We start from the raw sequence: 17,500 nt of genomic DNA, 5'->3' as shown, positions 1-17,500 counted from the left end.
GGAAAATGGAAAATATAACCAAGAGGACCACCCACTAGTACTGCTTCTATTTTCTATGTTATTTCTCATATTATTACTACTGGTTCTAATTTCATTCTTCGTGCTTTCTTCTAATACACCTGTGGCTGACGATTCTGCACTACTGGGCCCTGGTGGATCATCTGGAGGCTTTGATTTGTCAGTTACATTTTTCTTTTGAGAACTGTCACAGCCTGGTGAGGCAGAGACTTCATCAGGTACGGTGTGTTCACTTGATTGTGTCCTGGTATCTTCTCTCTTCTTGCTTTCTCTTCTTTGGAAATCCTGAGATAATTCCTCTTCCTTTCTGACATCTGCACCCACAGGTCTTGGAACATTTTCTTTAGCCTCTATTTCATCATTTGCATCTTTCTTTTGGGAACTTTCAAAGCCTGGTGATCCAGACACTTCATCAGGTATTCTTTGTTTACTTGGTTGTGCCCCTGTGTCTTCCTTCTCTTTAGTTTCTTTTCTTTGGAAACCCCAGAATAATTGCTCTCCCAAGCTAGTATCTGAATTTTGTCCTGTAGACGTCTTCATGTAACCCTTTCCAGTCCGCATGTCTTTGTCAGCTTGAAGAACTCTGTTCACAGCATGGAAAAGGTTTTCAAGATGCTTTAAAGTCTTTTCATCTAGGCTAGAATGGTCATAATGGCCACGATTTTCAAGTTCTTGCATTTTTTTCAAAGATGATATTTTGCGATGAAATGCATTTTCTTGAAATTCTTTTAATTTATTCTTTAATTTGTCAAGTTTTGCAAGCAACACAGATTTGTTTCCATTTTTGTCTAAAGTGATTGCAGCCAACTCTTCCACTTTCTGTGACAATTTTGTTTTTTCATCCATATCAGGTGCCACAACCTCCATTGCCTCCAATATATCTACCACAACTTTTTTTCTACTCAGCTGCAGAGACAGATCTTGAGAAAGAGATGAATGGTTACTATTTCTATCTATTGTAGAAGGCAAATGGTCATCTTCTCTGTTAAAGTCAGAGCTCTTAATTTCATCTGTCATTTGCATTTCCATCTCTACATCTATTTCACTACTTTCAAGAAATTCACTGCTACCTTCTCGAGTCTCTTCCTTTGGTGTAGGAGCATTTTTGTCTAATAATGTATCTTTTGGAGTACCTCCACCTTCACTATCAGTCCTTATTAAAGAACCTGTTCCTTCATATTTTTCTTCTGGTAAATCACTCCATATACTATGTTTTTCCTCTTCACCCTGGATCTTGTTGATACTAACCCCATGCTCAAGAACTTGACCCATTATGTTGCCCACAGACACTGTCTCTAACTCCTTTGTGGCAGGAACAGGTGCCCCTTCTTCTTCGACACTTACTGAAATGGTTGGTTTTTCAATCTCTGGCATTCTCTTTGGATATCGTAACTGACTAGGGAGACTGATATAAGCATCTCCTCCATTCTCGTGATCTGTCTGAAGGCTTAGGGCTGCTTGGTGAACTTTCCGCAAGAAGTTTGGAAAACCTGAAAAATTTTGTAGTGTTACAATAAAGCATTATACCCAGCCAAAGATTTCATAAAAACTATTCTTATGATTTCATTTGCATGTGACATTTATGGAACAAGTCAAGTGAAACACTAAACATCTACTAAGTTTTTACCTGTAGCTGCTATGAAGTTTGTTATACTTTGTGGAAGACTAGTCCCAGGGTTGTCGAAATACGTAAGGGTGTATTCTATACCTGGCTGCAAAAAATTAAAAAGTTATGAAATGCTTTATTAAAGACAAGAAAATCTTATCATATGTACCCAAAAATGATTATGCCATATTTTCACAATATACAACAGAAATCCTATCACATATCTCATAAAGTATGAAATCTATTTCTTTATGAAAAAGAAAATGGTTAGAAGTTTGCCAAAAAAAGTAATTCTAAAATTCATACTGCATTTCAATATTCATTTTTTCAATTACACTGATTCTAAACAATAACCTAAAACCAATACTGTGGATTTTGTCTACAGATATCTGTAATCTATGCCACCTTTTTTTCCACTTAAAAAGAACAATCATCTCTCATGGAGGCCTAAGTACAAATATAAACCCTTTCCTACTTACCTTATCAATACTCTCAGAGGCTCTAATGACCATTGTTGACCAATACTCATTGACACGATAAATTCCTTTCTCTTCTGGGAACACATTCGTGTCTACTGCTTGACTCATTATAACAGCTTCTTGTCTTTCTTCATTGTATGTGAAGCGCCTCTTAAAGACATAGTCTCTATTTGCAAAGAATTGCTGAAACCAAAACCAAATGTATTAGTTCTAAAGTATATACATGTTCATTATAACATTCCACAGTTTGAAGTAAAGCAAGTAATTGTTGCACAAGTGAGAAATACACAAATACAAAGACATAAGAAAGTTACACAAAACTCACAGGGAACTTGACAAGCCAATAAACAAGATCAGAGTTGGATTCTGCATGGGAATCCAGCACCCGCAACTCAAGCACAGAATCATCCCACTCTTTTCTGAAGCCACTGTTTAGTTGTGCTTCCATAAATGCACTTAGGCTCACATCATCATAAGTTCCATACACTGAAAGGAATATTCCACACATTACATAATATATCTAAACACATATGTGAATATCTTAGCCACTTGAACATTTATGTGACAAACTTTGGACTAGAAATAATATAGAATTCTGGATTTCAAATGTTATAGAGCAATGCTTAACTTAGGCTTAAAGCATTATATACACATTGTAAGGTATATGACAGTTTTCACTAAAAAGTGGCATTTCTGATGCTTTTTATAGGTGTATTAAGTGAAAATTAGAATAACCTGGGGCAAACAGTATATAAATGCAGAGAGGGTGCAGTATACCAAGTAGTTATCATACTGAAACTGCAGTGATACGTGCATAAAAAAAGGGAGAAAAAAGAGCGATAGCAATAACAATAATAATAACATTAATAACAACTACAATAATAATAATAATAATAATAATAATAATAATAATAATAATAATAATAATAATAACAATAACAAAAATAATAACAATTATAATAACAATAATAACAACAACAATAAAAATAAATAAATTAATTAATACAAAAAAAACAAAAAATAATAATAAAAAAAAAAATAATAATAATAATAATAATAATATTGTCATTCTCATACCCGACTGCCATCTGAAAAAGTACATAAATTATATAATTTACAGTTATATGAATATTCTTTATAAGAATATTGATCTTTATGACATAAAAGCAAAACTACTTTTATTGTTAACAACATACCTTTATAAGCAAACAAATGTTGATGCACATGATGTCGCTGGCGCCACACAATATGGTGATCTCTTTCGATGAATGGTTCCCAAGCATCATAATGCCTATTCTTTCCAGCATAGCCTATAGTACCTCTACACATACAGTAATCCACATTAGACATCTGAAAAATTGATGAATCTTTGATTATTTGCTATATCAGATAACTATCATTATGAGTACCCTGATTTTTAAATATATGGGAAGTAGATAAACATGTGTCACTGTACATTTAGTTGGATATATATGTTTGTGTATTGCCAAGAACATGTGTATGTGCTTGTCCATTTCACTATACTTTTCATGTGTACACCTGTGTTCCCAAAAGTATTTTCAAAATAGTGTGCTTTCCAATCTGAAACTGACCACATCATCTGCCTACTATTTACTATTGGTGACAAGTTTGTACCATTATCTCTCTTAAAGAGATTAGTGCTTCATCACTTCATGATGACCAGGATGAGGTCTCACAATTACCAAATGCAGAGCAGTGTGCACTAATGTCCTCACTTAAATTTACTAAAATTTTCACACAGCATTACTGGGTTTTGCATCCATCATTAACCACTGTTTCAAACCGTACAGCTTATTATTTTGAAAGCAATTTTTGGAGAAAAGCAAATAAACAGTGATATGTATAGTGTGTACCCAAGTATGTGGGTCTATTTAAGTGTATGCATTTGGTGTCTATATCTTTCTTTCAATATGTATGGTTAAGTATCTATCAATAGTTTCTCTGTCTTCAAATATATATAAACATTTAACTGCCATTTATATCACAAAAAATCTATCAATCTCTCAATATACCTGCTGATCAATAGCTTGCCGTTTTCCACAATTCTCACACTGAACCGTTGCTTTGCAGAGTTCCCCTACAGATTCTAGGTCATCAGTTGCTCTGTTAAAAAAATATATATAGTTATTATATACATAATTCACAAACCCTTTTATCAACTAAATGCTTGAAGATACAACGTTTTTTGCAATGAAATAATTATTTTGTATCTAATATGTGCCTTCACAGGCTTTTCTTATAGAAACCTCTATTCTCATCTATAAAATCTAATGTTCACCAACTTTCAACGTTAAACTATACTCCATCTTAGTAAGAATGTATTGGAGATAAAGAACACTTAAATACTGGAATATTTGAATGGCAAATGCATATACTGTTTTATATAATTTATTTTGCTTAGCCACCATCGAGTCAATTGCCAGTCAATATGTACATCACACATTTGCAAATTTTCAAGCATTCCAAAGGGTATAAATATGTTCCCTATCATATATTCATGATGAACTGCAGGCAAAAAAATTTAATTGCTGTACTGAACTTCCAGTTACTTCAATGACTTCTCAATCTTCCGCACTCACCTTTCCAAGCTCTCCTCTGATATCTTTTCCTCATCCCAGTCATATTGCGTAATGCAAACTGCTGACAAAAGCAGATGTCGCCCTCTCATCAAAAATATCCTCCTGAGGTCCGACAGCAGTCTCCTTGCAGCCTATTTTGATTGCAAATAAACAGTATAAATACACTAGTTGGCTAAAATATGTGGTATGGGAGCATAAATCATATTCATAATATCTATTAGTTGTAAAGTTACTACTATACAAACAAACACACACGCGCACGCGCACACGCTCTCTCTCTCTCTCTCTCTCTCTCTCTCTCTCTCTCTCTCTCTCTCTCTCTCACTCTCACTCTCTCTCTCTCTCTCTCTCTCTCTCTCTCTCTCTCTCTCTCTCTCTCTCTCTCTCTCTCTCACTCTCTCTCTCTCTCTCTCACTCTCACTCTCACTCTCACTCTCACTCTCACTCTCTCTCTCTCTCACTCTCTCACTCTCTCTCTCACTCTCTCTCTCACTCTCTCTCTCACTCTCTCTCTCACTCTCTCTCTCACTCTCTCTCTCACTCTCTCTCTCACTCTCTCTCTCACTCTCTCTCTCACTCTCTCTCTCACTCTCTCTCTCTCTCTCTCTCTCACTCTCTCTCTCTCACTCTCTCTCTCTCACTCTCTCTCTCACTCTCTCTCTCTCACTCTCTCTCTCTCACTCTCTCTCTCTCACTCTCTCTCTCTCTCTCTCTCTCTCACTCTCACTCATGAAGTAGTAATAATAATAAACAGAAATATCTAACCCACAATCAAATGTGTAAAAATATAAATGGCATATCTATTCTTATGACAAATCAAACTGATATACACTTGCTCATTTTACCCCACATTCTCTTACAACTTTTATCAAAGAAGATAATCCTAGGCCAGGAAGCTAACATAAAAGGAATCAATGTTTCTTTCTTAACTACAAATAAAGAAGTCACCAATATCAAATAGGCATACATCACCAATATCAAAATAGGCATACCTCCTCTCCCCACATGCGGGAGTAAACAGTGTACAGCTGCATGGAACGGCGTATCCTTTCTGAAGTATGTACCTCACACTGGCGAACGACTATCCTCACTAGGTAGCGAGTGACATCCTTCAGTTTCTCCACCGTTTGTAACTGAACGTTCTGACCCATCAGCAGGACTAGTAAATGCCAGCTCAGGTTGTTCTTGTTGACTGGTAATAAGAAGAAATATAACATAGAGACTTCTGAAGATCCATTTTCATGCACTAATAAAGTGATTAATAACTTAAACAACATACACAAAAATAAATGCAATTCCACTGAACTGTCTCAACATTAGTCCTACTTTCATGTTTCATATTCTGTTTAATCTTTTCTGGAAGCTTAAGTCAAAGTTGAACAGAACCAAAACTAACTGGGAAATTATTATCCAGATGAGGGCCACTGGAAGGGCAGAGTGGAAAGAATCCAGGTTAAGATTTGTTAGACTTCATCTAAGCACTTTCTATTTCAATGTACAGCTTAAATTTAATGTGTTGTATTCCACTGATATTCTGAATATCAAAATATTTCATAAAATATTCTTCGTTTTAGAAGGCTGTTGGAGAAAAACATATCTGTAACCTACTCTTTTAGACATAAACAAGAACCATTATGAAACTGCTGTTCTAATGTTTGATTAAACTGGTAATTATTATAGTAATCTAACTGGAAACAACAATTACACAATATTTCAGAGTTCGTAATAATAATTCCCTAGAAGGAGATATCAAGATAGTAAAAAATATTAGTAACTTTTGGGCAGTAATATTCTATTTGCATTTCCCTTGTACATGACCCTGTATATGCAGCAACATGCAACCAACTCCATCACAAGTCAAAACTGATCTAACTCTTACAGTTATACAGCATCATCACCTAGCAACTGCTACCACTGCAGCAAATATATGTAGCTAAGGATTTTATCTCTATTATTTGGCACTCTGCCTTGCCAGTGTCCATGCCTGCCAAGAATGATGACAAGAGAATGGGTTAGTGACTTCTCTCCTAACTGTTCCAACAAATATGTAATTTTAATAGTAGAATATATCCCAGGAATATCAATTACAAATATTAAGTAAAAAAAAATTATATTTACAATTTTAATAACCACACATTGTGAAAAGGGTGAAGTTCAGAGAGAGACATATTTTCTTCAAAACAAGTAATTTAAAAAGCTTTAAACTGGTATTTTTCCATCATAAACCTAAAATATGTGCATATATATATACATATATATATATATATATATATATATATATATATATATATATTTATATATATATATATCATCTGGCTAGCCTATGTGCTTAACATGGCCATCATATACTTCATGAGATTCACTGTTTGATATCAAAGTGCTGACAGGTATAAATGCCAGTGGCAGATATGGAGGTGTCTTGCAAACGCTGATCCTGTTCCTCTACAAAAAAAAAAAAAAATATAATCTTTCCTTCATACTTTATACAATTAAACCTTTATTTGTTCCTACCTATCTTACAGCTGATGCTACATACAAAATAGACCTTGGGTGTGTATTTTATGCAATAACATATTTACAGGAAAAAACTCATGAATGTGGAAATAATAATGTGCTACAAAAGTTTAGGTTTACATGTAAGTGACATTATGTATAGAAATGTTCCACATAATATTTTACTATGCTTAAAAGCTAGAAAAAAATATATCTTTCTGCATTTCAGACTTTTATTTCCCCTCCCATAAAAACCTTAAATCCTCTGTGAACTTCAAAGAAAAATAAAGAAAAATAATCCATACTACAGCATCTGAAAGTAATGATACAGACATCATACATTTTCCTTCTATCCCCAACCTACTCTCACTATCCAAAACAAAACACCTTATACACTTACAAAAAAAAAACAATAACAAAAACAGGGCAATAATACCTTTGGAACACAGAGACCTGGTCATGTGTGGGCGTGCTTGGAGCGCAGTCCTGAAGCCACCCGGAGGCCGCCAGTGGGGAGTGAAGCCTCTCGACCTCATGATCGGGTGAAGCCTCCTGCGAAGCATTCCCCCCAGCCCATAGTGCGAGGCGTAGAGACTCCCGACTTGCCCTCGCCCGCCCATGACGCCTTGGCAAGCACTGACCTCCGAGTGCCGGCTCCCTCTGCTTGAGACCTCTCTCTGGCACTGACTTAATTTCTCCTCTGACAGTCTTCGCGTTGGATCATGTCGGTCGTCTTGGAGCAAATCCTTTTCAAGTGCTCCTACAGATGTATGTGTCCATGGTCTGTCAGCGACAAATAAGAGAATAAAGTGAAGAAAAGGACGACTTTCGACTCTCGCAGAAACAACAACATAGACAGACGACAGGTTCCTGTGTCCGATTTCTCCCTCGCGGCTTCAATATTGCGCGTATAATCTTATTTGTCTTTTATGTCAACAATACCCTAATTCATCAACTAAGTACAATTTATCTATAAGAAATATATGCTATTTTTATGTATTTCTACCTTCATGATGAGGTGCTTACCAAAAAATAGTATTTTAGGTAATTGATAAGAATCGGACGCTGTAAACAATAACGTGAAGAACGGGTAGCGCGAACACGTGCTATATAACACCACTTAAGATAATAACATTCTTTTCATTATACTCGCATCTTAAAGCCACGTTTGGAATTATTTAGCTATATATGTATATATATATATATGGCTGTTTCGTTTTAATAAGTAACTAAGATGCTGAGCTTAAGGAATCAAATTATGCCCATTTTTTGTACACATGTAAATAAATAGATTATGCTCTTGACTACCAGGACAATACAAATGACTAATTGTAACTTGGTTAAATTACCTGAAAATACTAACCATTAACATCGACTTTTCGAATAAACCGAGTTATCTTTATACTTGACAATCACACAGCTCCTGTTACACTCACCCACAATTTTGACGATTTTCAAATTTCTAAAACATTTCAGCTAATTTTTTAAAAGGCCTACTATTTTCTCTTTTCAACCTCACTGGTTTCATAAAGTTTTATTACATTATTATAAAGGACTAATATGTTTAGGGACAACTGTATATTTTTATTTCCATCCAAGTATGCATGTCTTAGCAATATATAGCAAGGGTAATTAACAAGTAACAAGACTATGGTATACTACTGCAGACTTACCACTAACAAAGAACAAGTCACTGACTCACTTGCTAGCCAAAGATAAGGCAAATAAACTGCTGTACTTTACACATCCAACAGTATGAGTTGTATTACAGATTATATACTATCGAGGTACAGATATCTCTTATTTCTTGCTCTATCTTGTCAGAAAAGATTGAAGCAGAAGTTTTTTGAACTGCATGTAATGTTAAACAGGTGCCTGATATTAATGCTTATTGTTTTTATTAACATTATTTTGTATACCATGTGCTTATGATGAAAAATAATTGTAATGAATTTAGATTTTACAAGTGTATTACTGTAATAACCTATTTATTTATGTACATTACAACCTAAAGCATCAGTAGTATGCTTATAAGCTTAAATCTAATTACCATATTTTTTTTAATTATACTTACAATATTTGATGTATTTTCTAAAAAGTTTAACTAACAAACAGAGGAGCAGTTTTAAATAATTTTCCAATACTAATTCAGTGCAAGATCTATGTTACAGTTTTTATCAGTAGGGACAGATGGAAAGGTGACCATATCTTTGCATCATCTTCCATATCAACAGTTATCTTTTTTTATCAGTCATCTTTTTTATCATCATTATTCAGGATTTTTTTTTCTTTTCTGAGATTCATTTGATCTACAATATGACACCATATTATTATAATTTCACACAATACCTCTAAGCTTGGAAAACAGAATTAAGCAGATTACCTTGAAGTAAGAAAATATTCTAATACACATTAAAGTTATGATACACACAATCACATAAACAGACTATGAACAGATTACTATCATTCTGTGCACTACCATGTCGCTTGTTTTTATCTGAATATCTATGATCAATCATATCTACTTCCCTCTACTTTCTATTCCTCTGATTTCAAGTTAATATATTAATTTCAGCTACAAGGTCTTATCTAAAAATATTGGATTACTTTATGGTTAAAGACACTGAAAATTTTGAAATTCTATAAGCACATCCTCAACCATTTTTTGCTATACTTACAGTTTACACAATATTTGAAATCATGAGTAGTAGATTATTAGTAGATATTTTGATACTGTGTAAAAGTTTGTATCAGTGACAATAGAAATCCTGTGCCACATAAATGAGACCTGCTATTTGCGAGAATCATCTAAGATACCAACTTTGAATAAACACTTCCACTTCTTTTGTTGTATAAAATCTGTGAACATGGGATTGATACCTTTATTAATTCATTATTTATACAAAACTCAATTCAATATCTTAATACTGTATGGCTGTATAAAAGAGAGTAGTAAAGTAATAAAGATATATATTTACATTAGAAATGCTGAACATGTTTTCAATAAAATTTAAGTATAAAAAAAATTATCAAGCGTTAAGCAACTGTCAGCCTGCTTGCATATGACAACACCTTTTCTCTTAAAACCTTCACTTGCAATTTTTTCTGTAAATCTCTCACACATACATACACACACACACACACACACACACACACACACACACACACACACTCACACTCACACTCACTCACTCACTCACTCACTCACTCACTCACTCACTCACTCACTCACTCACACTCACTCACTCACTCACTCACTCACTCACTCACTCACTCACACTCACACACTCACTCACTCACTCACTCACTCACTCACTCACTCACTCACTCACTCACTCACTCACTCACTCACTCTCTCTCTCTCTCTCTCTCTCTCTCTCTCTCTCTCTCTCTCTCTCTCTCTCACACACACACACACACACACACACACACACACACACACACACACACACACACACACACACACACACACACACACACACACACACACACACGTATTTTTTTCCACTGGGAGTAATGTTATAAACCCACAATTACCATACATAAAGATGAATTACCATCATAAAAGAAAGTTAACATACAAACCGTACATTTGATGATATATCTATGTTTTAAAATTCAAAATAAAACTGAGACATAGTAGACACTTGTCCCTTTCAGGGACAACACCTAACTGCTGTCAATAAAATTTACACTGGATAAAGGGCCCAAGAAAACAATTGGTTACAAAGTTGGTTTGCAAAATCTTGAACTATTTTATTTTCTGCATACTTCCATTTACACCAAAAAAGGCCAATTTTTATTACAAAGATACTTTTGTTGCTTTGGCTTTAACTCAGAATATACCCAGATGAAGATAGATATACAGTTATCATAGGAAAAGATATCAAGAGTACATGTAAATGAAACTGTACAGCGGAGAAAGGAGGTTTAGAAACTAGCTGTCCTGTGTATCAAAATCTGTAGCACTAAATTCATTTACTTATCATCATAGTAGAAATAGGATTTTATGCTATTTCTTTAGTTTTGTTTTATGCAACTAAGAACTAGCTCAAAAAATCTAATCATACAGCTGAGGAGTGTCTATATTATGCCATCTATTTTAAACCTTACTGCAATTTCATTAAATCACAGGAAGAAATATGTTACAAAAGTCAATGGTACAACAAAATTTTAATATTTGTGATTCTTATAGTTTACTCATTCAATTCAAAATTAAATCCATTTGTAATTTAAATCTTCACAAATTTTAAAACTAGGAAAGTCATAATTCTCTTCACTTTACATAAAAAGGATCCAGTCAACTAAGTGATATCCTATTTCACACTACAATCCAGTCAAATACCAATATCATTAGTCAGTTTTCTAACCCAATCTGTGACTTAATTATATTCTGACTACAAGTGACATTAGAAATAATCATCACCATTATATGGTTAATAAATGAAGACATATAAAAATATATTCAACTGTAACAATATATATATAATACTTTTTTATTACAAAAAAATGTAAAAATATAAACATTCCTGCTGTATGTATACTGCCACTAGTAATTCTACATATATGCAGTCCTTTAATGACCCCTTAGAATATTCTTACAAAATGATAAATGCTAGAAAATTCCACTATCTAACCTCTAGTATTAAAAAAAGTGGCTAACATGGAGAAACTTACTTAGCAAAGCTTCTTTTAATTCTTAATTGGAAGCAATGTCCTAAAAGAAAAAGGGGTTCTTGCCGAGATTGGAAGGCTTTTTCACTTTTGAAAAATGGTTATTTTCTCAAAATCTAATGTCAAAAGATTCTTCTGCAAAGATCCACTGCTGGGAATGATGGCTAGCCATTGTCGACTGGGACCTCTGTTGATTTTCTTAACCCAAAGAAAGTGGGAAAATGTAGAGTTCACTTAGTTAAATGTCTCTACATTATAGACGATTCCACATTACTAGTAGCAATATAAGATGAAAGAAAATATCTCTAGAAGTCAAGGAAAAGAGTAAATGGGAGGTATATAGTACTAGTAATTGATTCACTGGTGACTAAGTACTTGTGGAGCCATCTATGTATAAAGACTCACAATGGGCAGGGCTTATTTGTACATAAGAGCCCTTGTGGCATCGAGTTAAAGAGCCCACTGACCCATTTTGTGACAAACCTCAAAGACAAATTTACATGGCACAAAGGTCTTTTTCATTCTGAACTAGAAGAAATTCTCAGTAGGGAAACCTGTCCCTGCCAATACTAGAAAGCCATTTTGCTTATGAAACTGGGTATCTTCTAAAATTCTAATACCAAAAGATGATATCTTAACTGCATCACTCTATGATATGTCTGTGATGTAATACATGGCTGGCTGAGTAATTATAATACTCATTATAGCTTATCAATACCATTCTACTCTGTTTTCCATCTGATGTAGAAGCAATAGCTAAGACCTAAAGTTGTACACATCAATTTTAGAAAGCTCCTTTGTATTTTTAAAGGATATCTTCTCTAAATCCAACACCAAAAGACTCATATCTTTGCATCAGCCATGCAGTAGATGTGAAGCAACTGATGTTTAAATGGGTGTTAGGAATTTACTAAGAGCTTTATTAAGCTCCTCAAGGAACTTGTCTCCTCTGCCAATGCTGACAGTTTTTGAGATAAACTTCATCAACAAACTTATAGTAAAAAAGCTCATTTTCATTCTGAAATAAAGACAGTGCCTTAAAAGGAATGCTGTGACTGGCTTGTTTGGAAGGCTTTTTTACTTGAAAAAATGGGTATCTACTCAAAATCTAATACCAAAAGATTCATATCATAATTGCATCACCCTGTGAAGCATCTGTGATGCGGTTGATAGCTAACTGTGTGTTGGCAATTTCATTGAGAGCTCTGTTGATCTCTTCAAGTAACTTGTCTCCTCGATCAATGCCTCGTTGCAGCTTCAGAGCAGCTTCTTCACCTTCCTGCTCTAGCACCCTCATGTTGGCTGTCTGTGAATTAAAAAACTGTATGAATCGACTATAGCACTTTGCTCAAGCTATCCTATAATCATCATGAACACCCAGGAGTTATAAATATCTTAAAAACAAAAGTTTCCATGCAAATCCTAGCTTAACCTTCAAAAGTAAAAAATAAATTATGAATACCTCAGCCCAATACATAAGGTCAGTATTACAAATTAACAAACTTGCCATATATCAAATTTGTTCTTTGCACATCCTTTTTTACCTGAAGTTCAGCTGAAGAGTCTTCAGATGGAAGACTTTCAATTAATACATCTATATCCTTAGCATTCCGAGCAATGAGAGTGGCAAAGACTCTCTTGTGTTCAGTCATATCTGCAAAGTTAAGTATTTTGAAATCAAACAGTCTTTTACATCATGGTAAGATGTTTGTATAACAACATTACTAAAACTCAAGAGTATATTGTGCAAGATATCTACATGAAAAATTGATACCTGAATATTCAGTTTTACCATCAGGATTTTCATTTTGTGAAGGAGTCTTGCCACTTTTATCAAAGCTACATGGTGGTGCTGAATTAAACAAACAGCCTATGCTATTATAAAGGTTCTCTGCTTGCTGTAAGGATAAGAAATAATCAGCCATTGTGTATTAAGTCTAGTCCTCTGATGGAAAAAATATTCTTTGCATATATCAATATAATTACAGATAACAATGATAATCTATATTCAGTTTTCTTAATCAAATTTAACCCTTTTTTATATGAGTAAATCACAAACCTTGACTAACTCACTTTTTCTGCAGGAATTCCGTCTATGAATCTTGTTATGAGAATCCATATCAGAATTAGATTATTACATCTACACTCAAGACCATGCTGATGTTATAATTCTGATCTAGTATATCTAACAAGTCACATTCCTGCTAACTATTCCTCTTCTCCATACTAAAGATCTGAAACTGGTTTTAATTGTTTAACATATATCAAAACTAATGACAGAACTTTTGTCAAAAATACTTTATAAGTGGGAAGTTACACATGCAATTTCATTATCATAAACAATAAAATGAGGATCTAGTCTTCCTGAAATGATACTCTAATCTGTCTTTTCCTTTGAAACAATATACTCCATATTTTTAACCTCATATCTCTTTCAATAGTACAAGGAGACCCTTTACCACTCTGCTACTGGTCACTAACTGTAGAGAAAAAAAATAGCAAATTGAACTAATCTTGATTTGTAATCATTTGAAACAAAAAAAAAGAAAACTTTTACACCTCCATAATTAACCAGCAGATTGGTATATGAACAACCTTCCTGCTGATGTCATAATGTATAATGGTAAATCTGGATACAAAGTTTTTGTGAGTTTGAGATATTACCACCTTTATGAGGATGTTGTAAATGTATCATGAGTTGTTGAAGTCAAGGATCCCATTTCAAAATTAATCTTATTCATTGCTTCCCAGTTTTGTAGTAACACAAACTAAACAAATGACATGTATAGCACATCAGGTAGCAAGCTATGTGTGTATAATACATGCTGTATTATTACATAACTGTACCATATAATCATCAGGTGAGCAGGGATAATAAAGAAGTGACTACCTGATAATGACAGCACATCACATACTAAACTACCTATAACATAAATGTTAGATGTTTGGGAAAATTCTTCTTAAAGTATTAAACAGAGCTATCATTATTAAAAGATGACTGTTAACATTGCTATTCTCCATATTTATTTCCACTCAAAAGGACCACCTATGTACAACTACACAAGTAAAGGATAATATTTTCATTGGTTAAACTTTATGGTATAAACACATACCATTACATTCTTATAGAGGACTAAAAGTTGCAGTCATCAGTACAATAAAAAATCTGCAGACATGAACGGTAATGCCACAAATAAAGAAAAAATATCATGAAAATTATTCAGTCTAGGTTTGCTCAGTCTTCCTGAGTTTCATCTTGATCTTACCATGCATAACAAGGTGAAGACAAGGTTTGTCAGGGACAGTACCTAAAGGGAAGCCAAATCATGGTAACTTAGATTATCAAATAAATGTTATGACATAGAGTTGGGGACTTAGACTCTGATGAGTACATCCATAATGTAAAGAAATAACTTTTATTTAGATAACAAATAGGAGGTAACCCAGAGGCCACAGTTCGGCACATACCTACAAACTTTCACCTACTATTTGCTAATAACATGAAGCTTATAGATACTCCTAGATATTTATTGTCATCAAATAAAGAGTTTAAATTCCATCTTGCCGCAATGCAAGTAGTAGAGCTGTGTTAATCTTTATTAGAGTGCAAAGACCGTACTTGAAGCAGTACTACTATGGATAGATACGAAGTACATTTGATAATACGCATCAGCTATGCCAGATGAAGCAGTAACGCAATGACGATGACCTCGAATGAACTAAGGCCGAACTGTCAAGGCTAATATTCGATAAAATCACCCTAAATTCTACATACAGAACCAATAATCGAGAGAAAATCCTATGCTCTGCTCACCACTCCGTGTATCTAATCGAATAGCAACAGGCAGATGACATAAAAGTGTTAAAGAAGTAGAGATATTATTGATAATACCATGTTAACGGCATCTTGAAGCTGGGACAGGCGGTCCGCCATGATTGTTGTTGTTGTGAAGTCTCTCTCTCCGCCAATCACGATCGCTCTTCCAGGGACCAAGAATATAAATGTTTACTGAACGAAGAAAACTTGTGTATATAAAAGATTTTGCTGGGATCAAACTTCTCAAATGCATGTGAAAATCAGGATAGTCTAAAACACTTTTTTTTGCCAAATAGTTCTGTTGGTGCTACCAAAGGAACCATTTCTGGAGACTCCATTCTGTTACTTTTCCTTATATATATATATATATATATATATATATATATATATATATATATATATATATATATATATATATACATATATACATATATATACATATATATACATATATATACATATATATATATATCTGTGTGTGTGTGTGTGTGTGTGTGTGTGTGCATGTGTGTGTGTGTGTGTGTGTGTGTGTGTGTGTGTGTGTGTGTGTGTGTGTGTGTGTGTGTGTGCGTGCGTGCGTGCGTGCATGCGTGCGTGTGTGTGTGTGTGTGTGTGTGTGTGTGTGTGTGTGTGTGTGTGTGTGTGTGTGTGTGTGTGTGTGGGTGGGTGGGTGGGTGATTGTGTGTATGTGTGTGTATGTATGTATGTATGTATGTATGTATGTATGTATGTATGTATGTATGTATGTATGTATGTATGTATGTATGTATCATATGTATATATCATATATGTATACATATATGTTTGTATGTATGTATGTATGTATGTATATATTATATATATATATATGTATGTCTGTACATATCGTATATATATAAAGCACACACACACACACACACACACACACACACACACACACACACACACACACACACACACACACACACACACACACACACACACACACATGGAGAATGCAATGTATCGTATCAGTGCAGTACAGCTCTTACATGTTTTTAAATAAGTAGAGAATCGGTTGATGAGTGGTCTAGTCTGTTAGTCATGGGTTATGTATATGTGTAAAGATAATGAGGCTTTGCGAACCGGGATATGAGAGAGAAGGTAATGGAGACGAGAAGTGATCGCGAATCGTGCATCATAAGTGTTTCGCGCATAGAGACATCTGCTGTTTAATGGACAACATCTAAGGTCAGACCAGGAAAACGAAGTAATAAGAGGTTTGATTACACGTGAAGAAAACGTAAATATGAAAGAAATAAAGAAAGGGGAGGGGGGTAATTTGCGCAGGAATACAACCATTCAGAGAGAAAATACTGAAGAGTCTGATAAGATAATCAAAGAATTCAAGGAAAGGGTACTTTGCTGGCCACCCACGAAGAATATTTAAAAATCTGGATAAAAATCGGGTAAATGGAAAAGGTAGGGTGGAAATATTAACAAGGAAAGGAATTGTCATAAAGGAGTTAAAGATTAAACAAGACTCCATAGTGGAAGTAAAGGCAACTAAGGTAGAAAATAACGAGGTTAACACAATAATAATCACACTGTACATTCCATCCCATACATCGGTTTAGTCACAAGAAAATACCAAAAAAAAAAACTGAATCTAGAAACGTTGAAGAGCCTAGACCAAGTAATAATAAAATCAAATATTGTCTGTTACAGGGAAAACTCAACCTAAATAAGGAAGGAATGGGGAAATGCAACTACAAGTGAGGTAAGTATAGAAGCCTTAAAAAAATAGTTGATGGCATAAACTGGGAATCAATCCTGGGCGAAGAGAACATTGATA

At 34.3% G+C, this 17,500-nt stretch overlaps 2 protein-coding genes across 3 annotated transcripts in view; both read right to left on the bottom strand.

Annotated features, from left to right (window-relative positions):
- The window catches only part of LOC125031088, a 9,417-nt gene extending 1,333 nt beyond the window's left edge, over positions 1-8,084 (bottom strand). The window contains exons 1-9 of the mRNA XM_047621569.1: positions 7,633-8,084; positions 5,696-5,895; positions 4,704-4,834; positions 4,137-4,227; positions 3,300-3,453; positions 2,429-2,589; positions 2,104-2,286; positions 1,646-1,730; positions 1-1,508 (exon numbers count right to left, since the gene is read on the bottom strand). The exon at positions 1-1,508 is cut by the window's left edge and continues 1,333 nt beyond it. Of these exons, the coding sequence (XP_047477525.1) occupies positions 1-1,508; positions 1,646-1,730; positions 2,104-2,286; positions 2,429-2,589; positions 3,300-3,453; positions 4,137-4,227; positions 4,704-4,834; positions 5,696-5,895; positions 7,633-7,816 (2,697 nt within the window). The 5' untranslated portion in view covers positions 7,817-8,084. The remainder of the gene's footprint in view (positions 1,509-1,645; positions 1,731-2,103; positions 2,287-2,428; positions 2,590-3,299; positions 3,454-4,136; positions 4,228-4,703; positions 4,835-5,695; positions 5,896-7,632) is intronic.
- Positions 7,813-15,804, bottom strand: LOC125031089 (mediator of RNA polymerase II transcription subunit 21-like). Of its 2 annotated transcripts, none has more exons than XM_047621572.1 (5): positions 15,763-15,804; positions 13,663-13,768; positions 13,415-13,524; positions 13,014-13,176; positions 7,813-7,979 (listed from the first exon to the last, which is right to left on the bottom strand). In XM_047621572.1, the coding sequence occupies exons 1-5, from the start codon at positions 15,802-15,804 to the stop codon at positions 7,957-7,959; spliced, it is 444 nt and encodes a 147-aa protein (XP_047477528.1). In that variant the 3' UTR covers positions 7,813-7,956. The 2 variants fall into 2 exon arrangements, with proteins under 2 accessions (XP_047477528.1, XP_047477527.1); XM_047621571.1 differs by lacking the exon at positions 15,763-15,804 and adding an exon at positions 13,930-15,737.
- Positions 15,805-17,500: the final 1,696 nt, after the last annotated feature.

The sequence above is a fragment of the Penaeus chinensis genome, chromosome 12, assembly GCF_019202785.1.
Source record: "Penaeus chinensis breed Huanghai No. 1 chromosome 12, ASM1920278v2, whole genome shotgun sequence".
Classification (NCBI taxonomy): Eukaryota; Metazoa; Arthropoda; class Malacostraca; order Decapoda; family Penaeidae; genus Penaeus; species Penaeus chinensis.
The sequence above is the reverse complement of the archived record's forward strand: the minus strand, read 5'-3'. Positions and strand labels throughout refer to the sequence as shown.